The sequence below is a fragment of the Apus apus genome, chromosome 8 (genome assembly GCF_020740795.1).
Source record: "Apus apus isolate bApuApu2 chromosome 8, bApuApu2.pri.cur, whole genome shotgun sequence".
Taxonomy (NCBI): domain Eukaryota; kingdom Metazoa; phylum Chordata; class Aves; order Apodiformes; family Apodidae; genus Apus; species Apus apus.
The window spans coordinates 25,289,673-25,310,320 of record NC_067289.1 but is presented as its reverse complement, the minus strand read 5'-3'; the positions used below and the strand labels follow the sequence as shown (position 1 = coordinate 25,310,320).

The 20,648-nt window shown below is 45.4% G+C and overlaps 2 protein-coding genes across 3 annotated transcripts in view; one reads left to right on the top strand and one right to left on the bottom strand.

The window, feature by feature from the left end:
* VEPH1 (ventricular zone expressed PH domain containing 1) overlaps positions 1–14,430 on the bottom strand; it is a 61,598-nt gene extending 47,168 nt beyond the window's left edge. For both annotated transcript variants that reach the window (XM_051626759.1, XM_051626760.1), the window contains exons 1-3: positions 14,293–14,430; positions 12,076–12,291; positions 9,472–9,646 (exon numbers count right to left, since the gene is read on the bottom strand). In XM_051626759.1, the coding sequence (XP_051482719.1) occupies positions 9,472–9,646; positions 12,076–12,291; positions 14,293–14,430 (529 nt within the window). The remainder of the gene's footprint in view (positions 1–9,471; positions 9,647–12,075; positions 12,292–14,292) is intronic.
* Positions 226–5,579, top strand: PTX3 (pentraxin 3). Its single transcript, XM_051626762.1, has 3 exons — positions 226–379; positions 779–1,312; positions 4,428–5,579. Exons 1-3 carry the CDS (start codon positions 232–234, stop codon positions 5,039–5,041), a joined length of 1,296 nt encoding a protein of 431 aa, XP_051482722.1. The 5' UTR covers positions 226–231; the 3' UTR covers positions 5,042–5,579.
* Positions 14,431–20,648: the final 6,218 nt, after the last annotated feature.

Sequence of the window (20,648 nt, the reverse complement as noted above, 5' to 3'; positions counted from 1 at the left end):
ATCCCAGCCCCGCTCCCGCCCTTCCCGCAGCCGCTCCCGGGGGAGAAGCGGCAGCTTTCCCCAGCTCCATCCCCCCAGCAGCCAGCCAGCCCCTCTGCTCGCCCCCCGGCGCCGAGCCAGCCGCCCGCCCCTCCTGCCCCCGAGCCCGCCCAGCCCGCTCCTCCAGCTCCATTTATTGGGGCTCGCTGCCCGCGCCCCGCTCCCGTCCCCGCCGCAGCCCCCGGCCCCGCAATGCTGCCCCGCGGGGTCCTCTCCCTCCTCACCCTCTTCTGTGCTTTCAGGGCTTCTGCTTCTGCGCTGGATGAAGACGATGACTACGACCTCCTGTACGTGAATCTGGACAATGAAATCGAGGGTCCGGCTCACGGCACGGAGGAAAGTAAGTGGATTTAAGCTAGATTTGTGTGCAGGGCAGAACCGCCTCCTTTGCTGCCTCGCTCTTCTCCCAGCTCTTAGTGCTTTTTCCCAGAGGAAGAAGCATGTGCTGGTACCAGTAGATTATTAGGGACAGCAAACGCTAAAGTATTTGGATGGTGTGCCTTGGAATTTGCTTTATACTTCCCCCCCAGTTTTCCTGCAAACGCCGGCTGCTGGCCCGTAGCCTGCGAAGCGCTGGAACACGCGCTGCTCCACCGCCCGGGTTTGAGCCAGGGGGAACGCGGTGCCAGCCTGCAGCACCTCAGCTTCACCCAGAGCCAGGGCTTGTCAGATGCTCTTTCCGTTTAAAAAAAGAAATGTAAGTACAACGGGACAGCAACATCTGTATCTTCCATTCCAGCTGTTTCATGTGACTGCCAGCGGGAGCACACCAAGTGGGACAAGCTCTTCATCATGCTGGAGAACTCGCAGATGAAGGAGAACATGATGCTGCAGGCGATGGATGAGATGCTGAAGGTGGATCTGCAGAGCCTGAAAGCAGAGCTGAGCCAGCTCAGCACCAACCTCGTGGGCACCTTCACTGCCATGGCTGAGCAAGTCACCTCCCACATGGTGTCACAGGTAGAGCGGGCGCTTGTGAGGAGCAGTGACCAAGATGAAGCAGCCAAGGGGCCCCAAGAGTCTGAGCAAGGCAAGGTTCTCCAGCACATTCTGCTGCTAAGCCACAATGTGTCCAGCAGGCTCAGCCAGCTGGAGAGCACTGGGCTGAGGAGGTCTGAGGTGGAGGCTCAGGAGACAGCTTTTCAGCAGGACAAACTCAGTGACACCAGAGGGGACAATTTCTTTCTGAACTCCCTGTGGAAAGAGCTACAGCAAACCAGAGCTGAGCTGCAGGCGTCGCAGCAGTGGGCAGCTCAGCACCTACTGCCAGCAGGTAAGTCCAAGCACCTGATGCTTTACTGGAGAGCTCTCTCTGGTGGGCCTGTCCAAACAGACATCCCCTAAACACCCCTCTCAAGCACCTTCCTCTGTCTATGACTCCAAAGCAATCTTTGGATCTCCCCACAGCAGCTTTGAGCAGTCTGCACATCCAGGGAAGAAAAACCTATTAACTCACCAAAGAGAGGGGAGTTAACTCACCAAAAAAGAGGTGCTGAGATTTTCAAACAGGATCAAAGAAGAATTTAAACTAAGTCTTTACAGAGGGCAAAGCCAGCTAGGATCCCAGCTCCTACAGGTTCTCCTGGGTCAGAACAGCTGGAAGAGAGCAGCAAACGTATTTAAACATATGAATGATGTTCTCTGCTCTTACCTTCCCAGCTGGTAACTGTGACACACATGCACTAGTCACTGAGCTCTCCTCTTCATGCATGCACCCACTCCTTCATCTTCCTAAACTAGGTGTCCCCTCCTCACCAACTTCACCTGCCCAGGAGCAGAGCTAGATCTGAGGACATGCTGCTGATGCCACCCAACTACACACGCCTTCTGCAGCAGGGAGGGCACATTCACTGCATGCAACTGTCAGGACAGAATATTTCCCCAGGCATGGAAAAATTAGTAACACTGTGGTATTGGTGGTTTGGGTTTGTTGGGGTTTTTTTTGTTGTGGGTTTTTTTTTTTTCCTCATTCCAAAATGTTTGCATTGGTCAGTAAGAGAGGTGGCCCTAGAAAGATTAGTTCATCTCTCAGATTTCATGTCAGTTTTTCTGTGCACTGTAACAGGACAGCAAAAAGCAGCTACAGCACCTTGGGTGTGGCAGAACAGACCCCATGTCTATTGAACATCTGGGTGCAAAACTGCAACGCACACATTGCTACACTGAATTTCACTGTGGGTCTTCTAAACCTTGAGATGTCTTTAAGGATGGTATTTTCCACAACTGTAAGTTCCTGCAGCTTAAAAACCCCCACAGAAATCCCACAGGTGTGTGACCAGGGAGTTAGGGGTGCAGTTGCACCACCAAGGTGAGCTCTTACCCAGGTGAGCATGTAGGAGCACCTCTTGTAACTGCTAAAGCAAAGGCAGCAGCTTCCACAGGCCTATTACAAAGCAAACACAACAGAACCACAGCTCACATCAAAGCCTTTTACAGTCTAACATGAATTTCTCAAGCAGGGCATGGTTCAGCTTTAGGACTAAACTGTCTCTACTCCTTTATCATAACACTGTAGTAATCTTTCTGTACTGGGAGCAGATCTTACAGCATATTCCTTTTTTCCCCAGACACATGAATCTTGCCCTGCAGAAAGCATGATCTCACTCTTTATCTCTCCTGAACCCCAGCCAGCCTTACAGTCAATTACTCTGCACTAGGTGAGAGTAAAAAACTTGATCAGCAGTAAGAATCTCAGTCTTATCAGAGGAAAGCCAGATTAATTCCACTGGTTCCTACGTTATTTTATCTTAAAATGTTCTTATTTTTAATTTAAAAGGTACATTTTAAGTAATTCCAGAGACAGTTTCTGGAATTTTTTTTTTTCCAAGAGAATTTTTAGCAACTGTCTTTAATTTCTCACATCTTGAATTACTGCCAGCCATACTCGAGGGATTTTCTAATCATACTTTCTGCTCTTCAGTGAGGCTGTTTCCAATTTTGTTTAGGCTTTGATAATAAAGCCTGAAAGCTTGCTAATTAAAAGCTTTCCCACAACAGTGTTCTTAAGTAGCATTTTAAGGAGTATCCCCAACAGTTGCTCGCTGCCCCCGCCCCTCCTCAAAGTGACCAAGGAAGAAATGTAAAATCTGCTCCAAGTGGAAAGGAAGCAGTGAAACAGCAGAGCAGCACGACCTGGGAGGACACAAAGAGTCCTTCATTCCCTGAACCAGAAGTTTCCATAGACGTTTTAGACATTTTTAGATCCTCTAGCTTGTTTAAACAGGAAATGAACCAGCTTAATTGTAGAAGGGGGCTGCTGTTTCCCCCATGCCCCTCAGAATATCAAGTTATACACAACTAGGGCACAGTACATAGAGCACCAGAAATTACCTGGGCTGAGAGATCATTGGTTACTTTTTTTAGTTTCATAAATGTGTGTTAGTGATTTTAACTATTCTTATTTCTATCACCAACATATTAATTAGAGATGAGATGCACTATGTTAAAGATACCAGTCTTCTACATTTCCCATGCTTAACCAGAGCACAGGAACTTTGCTGACCAGCAGCACTAAAGGCAGGGTCAGAAGAGGGAGTCATTACTACTAAATAAACCATCACATTTCAGCAAGTTTCTGCCAACACTCCCTGTGTCTGCTTTTCAGTAGCTCCTGTCCCCTTCTCCCCTGCTTCCCAGGTACCCACAGAACAAGCACTGGTGACAGTTACCCAGTGGCAGGCTCCTGCTGATATGCCAGGAACAGCAGGGGATAGGAACCTGCCCATTGAGAGATCACTGAACCCACACCCCCTCAACCCAACGGTGCTGTTTTCATAGAATGGTTTGGGTTGGAAGGGATCCCAAAGACCATCTAGTCCCACCTCCCTGCCGTGGGCAGGGATGCCTCCTACTAGACCAGGTTGCTCTAAGACCCATCCAACCTGCCCTTCAACACCTCCAGGAATGGAGCACTCAGTACTGAAAAAAAGAACAGAGGCTAAAACAAGACCAAAATGACAGAGAGAGGACTGCCTGGTGTCATTACTCATGTGAAGTGCTAATTTATCTAGGTGAGGCAGCAAAAGAGCAGCTCTCCCAGCAGGCAGGGCAGAGCAAAAGGCACCTACCTGTGCAAGCTTCCCAGGGCAAGCACCAGGGCAGATGAAACCTCAGTGTCCCTTTGCAGGGCACAGGACTGTACAATACACCCCTTCTGCAGCCAGGGGGGAGCCAAGTCTTGCTCCTGCAGCTGGATCAGCCCCTAAAGCCATGGCTGCAGTATCCCATAAATCTATTCATCACATCCAACAGCTTCTTCAAAGCATCCTAAATCCCACCAGATAACTCTCAGCTCCCTTTGAGAATCCCAGGAGTGTGTCAAAGGTTTAACCCTGCATGCACAAATACACCAGTTTCCATTTGCCTAACACTCTTTCTAACTTTTTCAGGGTGTGAAACAGCAATTCTATTCCCAATGCGTTCAAAAAAGATATTTGGGAGCGTTCATCCAACTGCTGGAATGACCCTTCACTCCTTTACTGCTTGTATCTGGATCAAGGTGACTGAGGCTTTGGACAAAACTATTGTCTTCTCCTATGGAACCAAGTTCAATCCATACGAAATCCAGCTTTATCTTAGCCAGGAGTCTGCAGTGTTTGTTGTTGGTGGCAGCCAGCATAAGTTGGCTGTCGAAAATGTAGTTGCTCCTGGAAAGTGGATCCATCTCTGTGGCACCTGGAGCTCAGAGAATGGTTCTGCCTCCCTGTGGGTGAAGGGAGAGCTTGCAGGCACCGCCTTGGACTTTGCTGATGCTCACACCATTCCAGAAGGAGGGATTTTGCAGATCGGTCAAGAAAAGAACGGCTGCTGCGTTGGAGGTGGATTTGATGAAGCTTTAGCCTTCTCCGGAAGGTTAACTGGCTTTAACGTGTGGGACAGAGTGCTCAGTGCCAGGGAGATTGCAGCACAGAGCAGAGAAGGTGGGTGCAGTATCAGGGGCAACGTCGTCGGGTGGGGAGTCACAGAAGTTTTGCCCTATGGAGGAGCCCAGTACATTTCCTAAGTGCTGGTGAGGCAGTTCCTGAAGCAGAGAAGGTATCCCATGAAGAGCTGAACACCAGCACATCCAAGCAAACAGAACTGTAGGAGCCCACATCTCTCCAGTTCCCAAGATGAGTGTTGCAAGTTTACACACCGAGATGCTGTGGAGACGGGACTTGGTCTCTGCCTGCTGTTTTGGCAAACCACTGACAAAACACCATTGAAGAGCTGTTCCTGAGGCTGAAGGATTGCTGGCTGCCCAGCAGAGCTTCTCAGGTGGAAGTGTGCCACCGTGGACACTTGGAGCCCTGTGATGCTCCTGGGTCCCTGCTGAAACAAACACCCCGGGTTTCCAGCTGCCCCCTCCCTGCACAGCTGACAGGAAGCTGAGCAGCCTCCCAGCTCCTCCAGCCCTTGGGCTCTCAGTGCTAATGTGAATTGTACAGCCAAGGAATGCTGTGTTTACTAATCCTTGTTAGTAATTTGTAGACTATACCAAAAACTAGCTCCTTGTGTAAAGCATTATTTATGCCATGGGTTGACCCAACGTATAAAAGTAATAAACCCCATCATAATCTGATGTTATATTTTGAGCAAGTGCAGCTGTATTATATTGTAAATTGACTTTGTAATAATTTTATTGAAATTATTTTTGTAAAGCTGTTTTGTAAATAAAAATACTTTACTAAACTGAAAGTTTCCATGCTTCTCATGAACTGAAACTCTGGAAGTAAATTCCAACTGAGAATTTTTCCATGTTTTGAACCACAGTTTTAGCTGCTGATAGAAAATAATGAATGTTAATGTCTCATATAGACACTCTTGGAAGACCAAAATCCAAGCATTAGCTAGAAAGGTGACTTTAAAGGCCCCTCATGGTAACAACCCCTCTTGTGAAAGCTGCCATGCTCCTGGAGTGGCAGATCCTTGCACATGGACATGGTCACTTGTACACAAGAGATGCTTTGACAGTGACACACACATCCACCTGAGGCTGTGCTAGTGTGGGGCTTGGAGGCAGAAGGATTGGCTTTGACATATCTATTCCCCCAAAAAAAATTAAAACAAAAAAATCAGTCAGTACCCCATGCATAATGCTGGTCATCTGAAAAGAACCTACTCAGTTTTAGATACATTTAGATATTCAAAGTAACCACCAGGTTTGATGCTAACAGGAGGTTTGTGCAAGGCAGATTTGATTGCAGCAGTTCTCTCCTCACATTCACAGGCTTCTCTAAAATCCAGCAGAACACAGGCCTGGATGCAGTGCATAAGCAGCAGACACAGAGACCCAAGCCCCTGGTGCTGATCTGAGTGCAGAGAAATGAGCTGGAGTAGACTACGATGGATCACTAGTCACTGGGTAGGTAATCACTGATGGCAAGAATGAATCCACACTACCTGGTGAAGCCACAAGGTGTTGTGGAGAAGGCCTGACTCAAAGAAATTCTTGTTTCTGCTGGAAGCAGCACCTGGCAGCTCTGCTCACGTGGTTCTCTCTCATTCCCCCCAGGTGTCCTAAGACCACACTTCATAATGTCTCTTTACATGTTGCTGCTCTGCTTATTCCAGAATATTATGCAGCTACCAGACCCTTCCTTTCATGATACCCAAGTAGTAAAAAGCTACAACAAAGTAATTTCTAGTTTACTATGCCATTCAAGGGGTTACCCTTTACACTTAAAGTTATATGATCTGCTCCAAAGTTTTGCCAACACTGTTTAAGGTAAAAATAACTGCTCTTCTTGCTGGAATTAAAAATTTATGTAAATTATAAATAGTAAGTATGACAAAAATCCCTTACTAAATATTATCTGCAAATCACCTTAGCTACAGAACAATGAAATGTCAGCCAGAAACCACATCTTTAGAGTTCAGAAAAACACTCAAGGTCCCAGTGTTGTGCAAGGGCCAAACCGCTCTCAAATCCTCTTTCCTATAGTGCCCTCCATTAAAGGAAAACAAATGTTTGTGAAATGCAGCTGGAAAAACAAAACCTCAAGAAGATTACCAAAAGTCCTTCCTGGCTGCTTTTCTCCCTGTGCTTCATACCTGGAATGCTTTGTCTTGGAAGTAGCTCTTTCCTATCTCAGTTCTTGTTTGGCAGATGACTAAATGCAAAGCCAGTCCTTTCATCCTCACTGACTCAGCTGGAAAACTCTCCTCTTTCCAACTACTTTGCTCTTCCTTTATCACCTCTGTGGACTAGCAAGGCTTTCCCACAGTCTAGTGTCCCCCCTGCCCCGCACCACAAGTCACCTCCATCCATCCACACTTCTTTTTCCTTTCTAGCTTAACTGTATTTGTCTTTGTCAACAGTTACTTCGCTGGAAAACAGCAGGTAAACAGTGTTTTGGGAGAGCCTGGGCTCCAAACAAAAAAGTCTGGTGCTCCCCTGGCCTGGCACTGCAGATGTAGGACCAAAGAGAGATGCATGGCTGGAGTTCAGCGCTGAGCCCAGCTCTGCTCTCAGCAAGCCTCTGCTGAACGGAACATCCACATCCCCCTCCGGAGCTGCGCTGGAAGGTGGAGCAGCCGTGGGGCTCTCAGCTTACAGCAACAACCACAGGGCAGTTTCGCTGCTCTCTTGGGAAGGGGGATAGATCTGCCTGGTGCTGCAGGAGGTGGCAGCACCCGCCGGCAGCCGCGTGGCGAGGGCTGAGCTCACAGCGGCCCAACAGGGGAGCTGAACACGCTTCTGAAGAGCTCTTTTGTAGCTAATAAGATGAGGAGCTGATTATGCAGCCACACAGTTGCCCCACGTAATCAAAAAAACCCAGTTAGCTCCCCAACTCCAGCCTGTACACACGGCTCTTAGCCCGCTGCAACCCCCTGTTGGTGCCCCCAACCCAACGATGCGCAGCGCGCTGAACCAGAGCGCTCAGCCCGCTCCGAGAGCCCTCTTCCAGCCTACAGGTTCCAAACTCGATGCCCACAGCAACATCTGCTGGTAGAACAGCATAAATACACCCAAACCAGCAGGGAGAGTCACGATTAAACCCTTCAGCTGAGGGTGGAAAGCGCTTAAACTCAGGATAGTCCCAACAAAACCCATTTCACTTTCTTTCTGTCAAGAACACGGGGTTACAAGAGGCAACGCGCTATGTTCACATACAAATACTCATCTCAAGTCTTCAGAGAATTATCCATGTGGCTTTGTTAGTCATTAGCAATATTGTCTTCTCGAACTCAGCATCATCACTTGGCTCATACATATTTATCATGTTTATCACCCATTTGTCCTCAAACCAAGCAGACAAATGTGTAAACTCTTACCATCATGACTTACCAAGAAAATGACTTTATAGTTCAGCTCTCTCTTCATAAAACACCTAAAAAGAACTACACTTGGTATTTTTTGATAAATCCATAATGCACATATTTAATGTGAGGGCTTAATATCTTCATAACTATGTTCTTGGAATAGTTAGACAGCTGTTGCTCCTCAGGGCTATAACTCCTACTTGAAAAAACAAAACCCAAACAGGGATGTTACCCCTGCAGCAGCAATGGACTGCAACAAACACTGTGAGCTTTCTACCTTTAACTAAATTGAACTTTCTTCTGGGGAGGTATCAATATTTTTAGTTTTTTAAACCACAAAAGTAAAATGCACAGAGTTTAGCAACAATGTTCCATGTAAAGCTAATACTGCAGGCAACTTAAAGAACCACTACAAAGCTTTTATGCCTTACATCTGACCATTTTGCCACAGAATGGGATCCATTTCATTCCCATTTATATTTTGGTGTGTTGCCAGTGACACTAAGAGAAAGAATAAGAGCCCAGTAACCAGTGTCTCACATCATGGCTTATAACTGGAAGCCCATGAGTGCAGTGGACTCCCAGTACAGCTGTGCTTCCTGCCCAGCTGGCAGCCAATCCACCATGGAACATCCAGAACCAACAAAGTTTGGTAAATTCACATTTTCTTGAAATGTCTTTCTTGATACAGCCTGTTACCAGATTGTGTTTGACATGTTCCATCAGATGCTTAGAGAGATGTCCATATGGATGCTTCATGCACACCTACCTCCTGTTTTACATGTAACATGCTTTAGGGGGGCTGCAGGAAAGCTGGGGAGGCACTTTTTGCAAGGGCTGGGAGTGAGAGGACAAAGTGTAGAGGATTAAAACTGGAAGAGGGGAGACTTAGACAGTAGGAGGAAACTCTTCAGTCTGAGAATGGTGAGATCATGGCCCAGGTCGCCCAGAGAAGCTGTGGCTGCCCCATCCCTGGCAGTGTTGAAGGGCAGGTTGGATGGGGCTTGGAGCAACCTGGGCTGCTGGGAGGTGTCCCTGCCCATGCAGGGGGGTGGGACTGGATGAGCTTCAAGGTTCCCTCCAACTGAAGCCATTGTACGATTCTCTAGCCTATGCCTAACACAACCCAACTAATCTAACAGTGGGCATTCTGCAGGCCTAAATCCAAACATTCCCAAGTGTTCCTACCTTGAAGGACACTACTGATGATGGTGTCTGTGTGATCAGCCAGCAGATCCACCTTGGCGATTGCAGCCAGGGATAGGTAACTGGACATGTTCCTGCACAGTTCCTTGTTACCCCTCTGAAGGAATTTCACTGCCACTGGGACAGCCAAGGCCATTACTGGAGGTCGATTGTAGTTCTGTCAAAATATCAAAAAAAAACAGTGAAAAACAAGCAGCTGACCCAAGTCCTTAAAATAAAGTCTCATGCTAATCCGAGTAGAAAAACAGAAATCACAACAGGGAAAAAAAGCAAATTACACGTCAAGAAAGGTTATGTTTTGGTAACACCACTGAAGGCAGACATCAAGAGCAGCTAGTAAGGAAATTCAAATTCCTGCACCCTCACAGCGAAGAATTTCTTCCTAATCTCCAACCTAATCTCCCCTTCTCTAGTTTTACTCTGTTACCTTTGCCCATTGCCCATGAAGTTCTCACGTACAGCTGCCTCGAAGCTAGGAGGATGTTTGTGTGTCACTGAGAGCCTATATTCTGTCTGGACCCTCCTTAACCAGTGCTTTTCTCTCCTCTTCACTCAGTTTTGAACACCTCTTTGAAACTGGAGCACATCATTTTTGAAAATAATTCTGCAATGTGATTCTATTGAATTAGCATCTGAAATCGCAGGCAACCACTGCAACCCAGAAGTTTTGAAAAGCAGCAAGAGTGTGCAAAGCAAGGCAGTCCAGAATTAACACATGCTCATGCTGGAGCAGCACTGAAAGAAAACTTAGACCTGAGAAAAACCAGATCTGCTGCTCCATGTACCCTGCTAGGCTGCCCCCAGCTCAGGCTCCATCAGCGGTAACAGCCATCACCATTAGCTTCCTGGAGAGCAGGGGGGACCCTAATTAAGGCTGCATTTTGCTATGCAACCAATACAAAAGAGCCAAGCTTAGCTGGCTAGAAGGACTTTTCCTTGCAGCAGAGACCTGCCAAGCAGTGGAGTGCTGCAGTAGCTCCAGGACAGTCCCTTCCCCCCAGCCCCTAGGGAAGCAGGGGCTGCAGCAGCTCCTAGGTGTCAGGATGGCTCATGGTGGCAACTGCCACATGACCCAAAACTGCATCTTTAATGAGAAAGACCCTTAAAATGAACAGAGCCTTATGCAGCAGCATGTTTAAAATCAATATAATGCCCCATTATATTTGACTGAGGCACACTACTGAGTAGAAGCCAAATTCTGCCTCCAAGTTATGCTCCAGGACTGGACACAGAAAGAGGAGGAAGGTAAGGCTTGGCCCTCTGACTGTCATTTAAAAGATCTAAGAAAAATCCAAGGAGCAATTCTATTTTTCCCCTTACACTAAAGATAAAACTCTGTGCTAAGAAAAGGTTTGAATTCAGATGGAAGGAGAAAGGTTTCATTTGTTCCCTTACAAATACCAGGGCATGAATGCACACTTATGAGAAAGTGACACGACAATGAAAAACAGATTTCAATAATATGATAGTGGTGTTTGCAAACCTAGGGGACCTGCCTGCTGCTAAGATCAGCAGAGACATGCTGTGAGATTCAGCCCAGCTGTCAGATATTCATTACTACTTCAACTATCCCTCACATACTGTATAAAAACTCATTTTATGCCTTCTTTCTTTTTTTGTATGCAAAGAAACTTGCCAATAATGGCTCTGTTTCAGGGAGCAGTAAATGTACTCTGGTAACTCTCTCATTTCATTTCAAAGAGCTCCTTTCTTGAAGTGATCTGCGCCCCAGGGGGAGCCCTAAAACACGTGGGTATGAGCAAGGGTGATTTAGGCACACAGTTGCCACCAGCACAGACTGAAAGCTGTCCCAGAAAGCCTTGGAACAGCCCATTTCCATCCCCAAAAGGCTGCTCCACACCAAGATATCTTCTTCAGTCTTGCATTCACAGGGAGTGATAGTTCATCAACTACTGAGTTCAAGTAGGAACCAATTCCAGCTGTTCTTCTCAAGTGTTTTTGACACCTAAGTACTTTTTCTGTCTTGTTGTTGCTGCCTTTAACATTTAGTAAAATACCCTAAAAATTATGCCAACACTCCTGGCAAAGGCATAACTTCTTTCTAGCCCTCTATTTAAAGTAGTAATAACCAGGTTTTAGAAGCCAGTCTGCTGTATCTGGACTCAGCTTTTACAACCAAAATCTTAAGAAATATTATATTTACTGACAGGGTATTTAATAACCTAAATTTCATGCCATTCAACTCTGACATTTTGGTGCCTTCCAGAATGATTTGAATAACATTCCCCCAACATTAAATTCTTCCAAATAGTCTTTGTGTAACCACAGCAAATGACAGCCAAGTGCCTCCCACTTTAAGTGAAATACAAATACTTAGAATTAATGGAACATTAAGATAATAAAACCTGGCATGAAGCAGTTGAGACACTTCTAAAGATAGGGCAGCTGCCAAAACTTTTAATTCACTACAACAGATGTCATCTGCATCTAACAACATACATTAACAATTGGGGTCATATCCTTGGCTTAAAACACTTCAAAAAACACAGCACAGCTGCTTTTTAAGAGAGAAAACTGAGTAGCTGAGGAATGTGTTACACCCCTGTGCCTGGAGCTCAGTCTTACCTGCAAGATACAGCTCATGATATCAGAGGCAATTTTCGCATGAGGTGTGTCCTCATCTTTTCCAGAAGGCTTCAGGTTGTGTTCTAGACACGATTCCCAGAGAGCCACCAGGGCTTTCCCGTGCTTTTCTATGGATGCTGTCTCCCTGATGGCAGTGGTGATGCGAGTGATGCAGATCTCCACCACGGCCTGGTCATTGTCATTGGTCTGGTAGTCCTGGTTCACAGGGAAAGACAATTGCCAATGAATGTCCATCCTTTTCAAGGATACTATAAAACAAGCCTAAATATATGAAGTCTTTGTTACTGTCCAGAGTCCATTTTCTGACTTCCACCTTTACAATAAACATTTCATAGAATCATAAAACAGTTTGGGTTGGAAGGGACCTTAAAATTCATCTAGTCCCCAACCCACCTGCATGGGCAGGGACACCTCCCAGCAGCCCAGGTTGCTCCAAGCCCCATCCAACCTGCCCTTCAACACTGCCAGGGATGGGGCAGCCACAGCTTCCCTGGGCAACCTGGGCCAGGGTCTCACCACCCTCACAGCAAAGAATTTCCTCCTAGTCACATTTAGTGTGATTAAACATGGAAATCAGTCATCCCATAGACAGTTCACTGATTTAGGTCCAAATTCTCATTATCAGTGAAGGTATGGATTATGTTATCAAAGAATTTTTAGTGGTCTGTCCTGCAGCATGGCTTTCTGACATGGGACTGCAGTCACACACCTTAGAACCAGCCCCACAGGCCTCTTCTCCCATAAACATCCTGAAAGTGAAACTGGAATTGTTATATCCACAGTGTACATGGCAAAATGCAGGGTTCCAAGTCTTTCACATCATGTTGAGTCCAGTAAACACATTTAGTTTCAATTAGTATATAAACAGTCAGTTTCAATTAGCATCAATGTAACGTGAATGAAAGTTAATTAAACAGGCTTTATCACAAAATCCCATAATCCCTGTAATCCCTGACACAGGTGCCACATGGATATGGAACAGCAGCATTTCCCTCTAACTTAAAACAACCAGAACACAATCACCATCCCTTGGTTTAACCTAGGCTATTCCACCCTAAAAAATACTGCAAATACAAGACAGGCTGAAGTGTTAACCAAAAGTCATTGTTTTTCCTAAAGCAACCATCATTTTTGAAGGGCTGGAGTCAAGCTCAGCACCACCTTGAAGTGCAGCTCCAGCATGGATGGAGCATCACAGGCAGCAGCCACGAGATCTGGGTCCATCTCAAAGCAAACCTCTGCTTTTATTCACAGCTAAACCTTCTCAAGCATTGCTTGGTGTGATGGGAAAATGCCTGCACTTGATAAAAAAACCAACCCCCCCTTTTTTCCTTTGTACAGGGTCAGTTGCTGCCAAAGAGCTGAGCAAGTGAACAGCTGGGATGGCAGCAGAGCAAACCCCAGGAGAGAGAGGTGGTCACTGGTGTGCACGGGCCTGTCCGGGCTGCTGAGAAACTCCTCATGGTTGGGAAAAACGCACATCAAATCCAGGCTGCTCAGGCAGCAGCTCCCTGATCTCCAGAGCCCTCTGGTGGGAGCGGCTGCAAGGAGGCAGGGGATGGCTCTGCAGGATGCTGCAGCTGCGCGATGCAGACCCGTGGCTGGAAAAGCATGGTTACAAATTCAGTCGTTTTCTCTCAAAAATTACACTAGGAGGAACTGGTGTAAAATTCCTGATAATCTGCAGTTAGGTGAGTCGAGGCACATCCCAGACAGCAGAGGCAACGGCCAAAAGAACTTGGTTGATGTTCTGAAAGACAGTGCAGCTGCACTTGGTGCTGCCAAAGACATGCCCAAAGAGAAGAGCCAGCAGCCTGGAAGCAGGAAGGGTACAGAGCTTTTTATCTGGAGCAGCACTTTTAAAGAGTTCACCAAAACTGGAGCCAACCATCATTCAGAACATTTCCTGCTGCAAACAAAATCCACTCTACACATACAGTGTACCTGTCGTCTCCTGATAAATTAATATACCTTAAATAAGGATTTAATAAAAATTACTAGAAGACATACTTGAAATATCTTCAAGGGAAACCCAGCTAGCAGGACCTGGATTTGGTTACCACTCTTAAATCTTACCCTTTGCTCAGCATTCTTAAGTTTTTTATAAATTTAAATTGTGTGTATCCCCATCTTTCAGATTTTATTTATACAATATTTAATCTCACGACACATGATTGAGGACAGTGATTCACTTACTGCAGATGAACTAATTGTTCTTATTTGTTCAAGAGCTTCTGAGAGGCTTCCTTCAATTTCAGCATCCTCCAAGGAGAAAAGGTCCCCTGCACGTGAGAGGTCCTTTTGTGCCAGAACCAGCCCAAGCAGCTGGTGCATGGCTGCACTTGCTGCCCCTCAGCCAGGCCCCTGCCTGCACCATGGGCATCAACAGCCCAGGTGAGAACAGGCTAGAAACAGTCCTGTGGACTGGCCATCAATTGAATTTGAAGAATAAATCTAGGGCATGTTTCAAGAACTCCTTGGTCCCAATCTAAAATAAAATTACAAAAAAAAAAAAAAAGAAAGAAAGAAAAAGAAAAATTAGCAAATGCATTAACCACCCCATTCCAGCTGGGCACAGGTTTTGAAATGGTCTATGACAGCAGCACGTGGGAGCCCCTGATCCAGGGATGTTCTCCAGCACCTGCCACAAACCACACATCAGAGGGCCTTTTGCCCTCAAACACTAAATAACTCCAAATGAGTTAAACACCATGTAGCTGCTAATGAATAAACCCCAGGTTTTGTCCTTTCCATGCAGGATGCTGGCTGGACTAGCTGATAAGGATTACAAGGCACCTTTCCATGGTCAGCAGCAGAGGGGAGCGAGAGGCAGCACGTGAAGCTGCTTTGTTTGGTTTTAGGGTTGTTGTGTCTTGACTCCGGAGAAACACTGTTGCAAGATCGACCAGATAATAATTTTTGTTTAGAAAAACATTCAGTTTTGTGGCCAAAATTACCCCTGCAGTCTTTTCAACTCCTGTGAAACAAACACTTGGCTGAGGTGAAACTGTGCACTTCTCCTTGGCCAGGGAACTTCACAGCAGCTGAGCCAAGTGGAGCCAGGCTCAGCACCACTCACCCTTGCAAAACAGGGTGGTCCTGCACTTGTGTCCCAGAACTCTGGTTTTTAGAGGATCCATGGAGGAGACACTGCCTGTAATTACAGGAGAAGTTCAGGTTTTCCAGACTTCAGAAGTGCTATTTTTTATTCTGAAACTGCCAGGACTTGCCACATAGTGATGAGTCTCCTCAGATCATACACCTTTGAAACAAGAGTCCTCATGGCCAACCTCAGTGTATATGAGAATGGGACCAACAGCACATGGTCCTTCAAGCCCAGAATATCCCACAGGGCTTGGACACCCTCCTTGGACATCTCCCATATGGCCCACAAGGGTTCACAGCCAACTCTAGGTTCTTCTGTGAGTTATGAAGAAGGCACTACATAGTCACAAACTAGATCTCTTATTATCTGAGATGAAGAGTATCCTTAATCCCCATTACTCCATTTTATGCTATTTTTCGGGAAGAAAATAGGCAAAAGGTCAAATAAGGGACAAAACCACTGCAGAACACTGCAAAACTTCTGGAAATAACTCCATGAAACAATCCCTACTGGAATAGCACAGGCAGCACCTTGCACTTATCTGCCCTAAGCCTGATGGTAAGGTCTTCATAGTATTCCCAGATCTGTCAGTATCATTACACAGGACTTTCAGTTCGATTATTTGTAAGGCAGAAGCAGAAAAGAGCTAATAAGGCTGCAAACCCCGAAGCACAACAGGCTGGCTCCTCCTGACACTGGCTGTGGCATAAATCACCAGCCACCGAAGTGCAGGGGAGGGTGCAAGCACAGAGGAGATTTAACCCATCGTGCTCATACTCAGCAATTCTCAAATTCAAAACCAGAAGCTCAAAAAGCTGCAGACACAAACCGATTGATTTATTTTTACCTGTTCGCGATCCCTCACCGACATCCTCAAGGATGGCTCTTGAGAACAAAGCCTGGCCACTGCTTTGCTGTCCTGCAGCCCCAGGCAGCATCCCAGGGCACAGGCAGGGGACTCGGGTGGCCAGCGGGGAACCTGAAGCTGCTAATTGCAGTGCCAGCAGGAAGGCATTCCAGGAATGCAGACTAAAGCAGCCTAAAAGTTACCAATGGCTCCGTCAGGTGACTAAAGGAACCTAAATGCAGAGAGGCCTTATCTCTGAATAAAACACTCTGTTTCTAGGACAAAACACAAAGCCTACTGCACTTGAGGGCAGTTGTTATTAATAGAGAAAAGAGAACTCTGTGTTAGTGGAAAGCTATCCTTCCCTGGGAAGAGGGTAAAAGAACCCCTCAGTAAGCTCACTCTCTTTGAAAGAAAAGGAACAAGTGAACAAACTTGCTAGAGAAGAGATTCTCTGTCCAAAGGAATAAATGCAATCATTCTCTTGCATTTCATGTGGATACAAAAGAGGGCCTGAAGCTTGCTTTGGCTTTTAACTTTGCTCTCCTGTGTAGCACAACAAAATCTGCACCCATCATTTACAAAAGTGCTCTAGGAATGAAGATCCATTTGAATCCTGCCTTTGATCAGCTGGACTGAAACACAACAGGCCCTTCTTGGCCTCTTGCAAATGACACTCTCCTCCCTGTGCCTCTGCAGAAGAGCTTCTCAGAAAGGTCCTGTTCTCTACCTGACAAACACTTTCTGTGCAAGCTTTACAGACCACACTAAGCACAACAGAGAAAAACATTTACTTACTATAAGCTCTTTGAAATGGAATTACAGCAAATCTTCTTACTACTTACATTACGTAACAGTGCTGAAAATGCTTTTCTTGCATAGGTCTTAAAAAGAATAAATTGTCCCGTAAGTATCTCCTTGCTCATTACCAGACTGTACTGTTCCCTACCAATAGGCAGCTGGCACTGAGGAAAGGGAAAAGACATGATGCATGGGGTTTCTAATTATTTTTCTTTTAAAAAGGTCAGATTGGATGATAAAATTGCTTCAGAGTATGGTTCCTGAGAGGTCTCATCCCCTTGCCTCCACATCACCTACCCCTACCTTCTCATCCAGCCAGGACAGAGATTACCTTGTCTGTCAGATCAGTGTCCAGATAGATCAGACCTGTATTTGTGTCCCATGGACACCAGCAACAAGAGGCAAAGGGACTTGCCCAGGTGTGCATCCTGCACAAGCTCCCCACGGACACGTGTGTGGAGATTCACAGCTGGGATCCAGACCTTCCTATAGGAAACTCAGCTCTCGTTAACCAGCTTCAGGTCACCATTATGTAGGGGAAAAAGGAGAGTCAGCTTATAACAGGCCACTTCCACTGATTTGTGGTACAGTTCCACTTCTAATTCAAAGTTTTGTTCTGATTTTCAACACCTAGTTTCCCTTTTCATGGCAAGCTGAAAGAACCACACGTTCCCCAGGACCTTGAAGCTGTTCCCCTCCAAGGTGAGTCTCTCCACTTGCTGGAGGCACAGCATTCTTACCAAAGCTCCTTATCAGAAGGAATGGGAATAAAAGCTAGCCTGACAGGTTTCAGAGCTTGAAGCAGTTGAATCACTCTGTTTGCAAAATAATTCCCCCAATAATAGAAGATTAACTATAAAAATTCCGTGTAAAAGGGCAGTTGGACCTAAGGGCATCCAAAAGCCAATTGAACTTTGAGCTAAAAGACTGAGTCTCAGTGTTATCAGGAACTTGGATTCTGCAGAATGACATTAGAAGGACAAAAATACAATAATCTTTTAAACCAAAGAGGAAGGGGAGAGGACAATTTTTATTTTTAATTCCCAGTAAAGGAAATTCTACAAGAAATGAGAATAATTTCCTTCACTTTCAAAAGACTTGAAATTGAAGTATGGCTGCTTGATTTTATCAGATGGTGCTACCCCACTGAAAACAAAAGTGCAGCCTTCAAAGGACTGTGCAATAATGCTGTTAATCTAATTCCATGCTAAGGAGCATAAATGAAGAAACCCCTCACTATATTTAAGGAATTTCAGGAAACACAGGCCACCTAGAGTTCACGTTAAGTGAACCTTCCACCATCTTCTGTTTCACTCACTACAAAAGGAGGATGCAATTAAAATCTTACTCTGCAGCTGAGATGATTTTGTACATGAACTTCAGTAATGCTGCATGTGAGGGGACGTTAAGCATGCACAGCACTGAGCTAACTCCTCCCTGCAGCAACATCCACCACCCACCACCATCAGGGCCAGTCTCCACAGGCTCTCAAAGCCCCTGACCAGTTGCAGTTGAACACATCCAGAGACACCAGGCGGTGAGTAAAAACCATCCCCTTGCTAGAGCTGCACTGAGGATGGATGATATCCCAAACCCAGGAAGGGCTCCCAAGGGAATCCAAGGTTCCTTCAGCACTTCCCAAAGCTATTTCTCCTCTGTGACACTCCCTTCTGTGGGCACCATGCGTGGCTCTCCTTAGATGCTGTAGCACAGCTCCCAGCTGGTGATTCTTGTGCTCTTCTAAAGGAACAACCTACCACAGGCCCCAAAGCTCTCTAATAAAAGAAAAAGGTTAATTTTCTGAAAGATTAAAGAAAAAAAAATAATCTAAAAGGTATGAACTGGGCAGCCAGCTCAAAAAAGTACCTTAGGTTTAGGTGTCAACTAAACTACACACCAGAGGAAGGTGATCTGGGAACTCCCCTTAAATGAGGAGACTTGGGTTAAAGGACTGGGAGGCCAGAAGTCTTGCTTTACCACAGTGATCCTGGGCAAATCACAGTCCAATGCTTTGGCTATTTATCTATAAAAAGAAAAATCAAATTTCCTTACCTTGCAGACATGTTGCCATGCTTAATGTACTGGATTGTATGAAGTGCTTCGGATGCCTTGGATGACAGACACTACAGGGATGCAAAAGGAAAAGAGTATTAGTGACTCTGCCTTTTCAGCACTGTCTGCAGACTATAAAACATACACCACGTGATACCTCCAGGAACAACTGGGTGTTTCACATTTAGGACATAGTCCCCTAAAAAACAGACAGGACAGCAGATCTACTAAATCCTGTGGGAACTTGTGTCCACACGTGGACTGAACAAAGCAAGGTTTAGGTTTCCATTCTCTCAGGGGGTGGGGACAACTGTCCTCAATAGCTGCATATTGAGTTTTTATTTTCCATTAATATGAGGAAGACTTTTTTAATCTTCACGACAAACTTTTACTGTGCATATGATGGGATTCCCTTCTCTTGAAATCCTTCTCCCCTGTTTCACAGGGGAGGGGAAATAATCAGTTTTGTGGAATTAGAAGAATTCCCTCAAGCAGTTACAGAAGTCTGTATAACCCCAAGACTGCTGGGTGCTTCCTTCCCCACATGCACCCATTCAGGAAAAAAAGAGCCTGGATATATTTCTTGGTTATTTTCAGCCTGGAACTTCCCCAAGAACATTCACATGTGCAATTTATGGACAGAATATTAGGAGATACTTCAGAGAACTTTTCCCCTCCATGTTACACTAATATTTTCATTATTTTAGCAAGTAAATGCTTTTCAGGCATAAAGAAAACTCTTTCAAAACTTTTAAATAAAGTTCTCACATTTTTCCCTGAAAGAACAGGATTAAAGATTATATTGAAAGAGCATCATTTTCACACAGGGTGAATAGATTACAGCAGTTCCCATGGGATCAGCTGCATATATTTAAACTCTGACCACAAGACAACCATTGTTTCCTACAAGTTTGGTTTTTTTCTGTCATGACAGGTTTCCACACTTCATGCCTTCTAGAAATCTCATGGATGCTGAGCTGCACCAGAAGATGAAACAATCCATTCTGAAATCTACTAATTAGGCTAGGGTTAAGAATGCTTTTTGTTCTTTTTGCTAATGAAACACCTTGCTGCAGTCCCGGGAGCTGTGAACTGACTTGTTCTCAACGTCGAGTTCTTACACACAAGGAAGCCCTGCTGCTGCTGGAGGTAACTGCAAAATAACCAGAGGAATTCTACAGTTTTACAGGTCAGGTGCTGCTTGCAGTGAAGAGGATTTCACAGACCTCTGAGGCAGTTTTGGCTGCACAGCCCACACAGAACCAACCGATGCCAAGTAGTAAGAATGTGGTTATCTACTTGCTAAGGGCTACTTTTGCAAACAGTTTAGAACTTGACCAAAACTTTGTATGTATATACACACACACACCTACTTGATAACCTAGTGTTGTTGAGACAGTTTGCTACAATTTTCAATATTTAAGGAATCACAAGAGTTTCTTTGCCTGCTATTTGTAACAACTTCATAAGATTCAGCATTAAAAAAAATAGTTAAAAGACAGACTTGTAAGAATTCAATTTCTAAATATCTTCATGCTATTAAAACATTATGCTAAAATAAACACCACGCTGCTAATATGGAATAAATAGAACAAATACCAATACACTCATTGTCGTGGTGATGCTGTCAAAAGCTGATCATGAAGTGTTGCTTAACAAGCTTTCATATCTGTGACAAATTTTCAATGACTTTAGTGGTGCTACAGGAGAAGAACTTGGTTTTGTTATAGACTGTTATAGATTGTT

Excerpts from the sequence above, each read along its gene's own strand:
- PTX3 (XM_051626762.1), top strand. The coding sequence starts at position 232 with ATGCTGCCCCGCGGGGTCCTCTCCCTCCTCACCCTCTTCTGTGCTTTC. Across the intron at positions 380-778 it reads GGCTCACGGCACGGAGGAAA|CTGTTTCATGTGACTGCCAG; the intron begins GTAAGTGGATTT and ends CTTCCATTCCAG. Across the intron at positions 1,313-4,427 it reads TCAGCACCTACTGCCAGCAG|GGTGTGAAACAGCAATTCTA; the intron begins GTAAGTCCAAGC and ends TAACTTTTTCAG.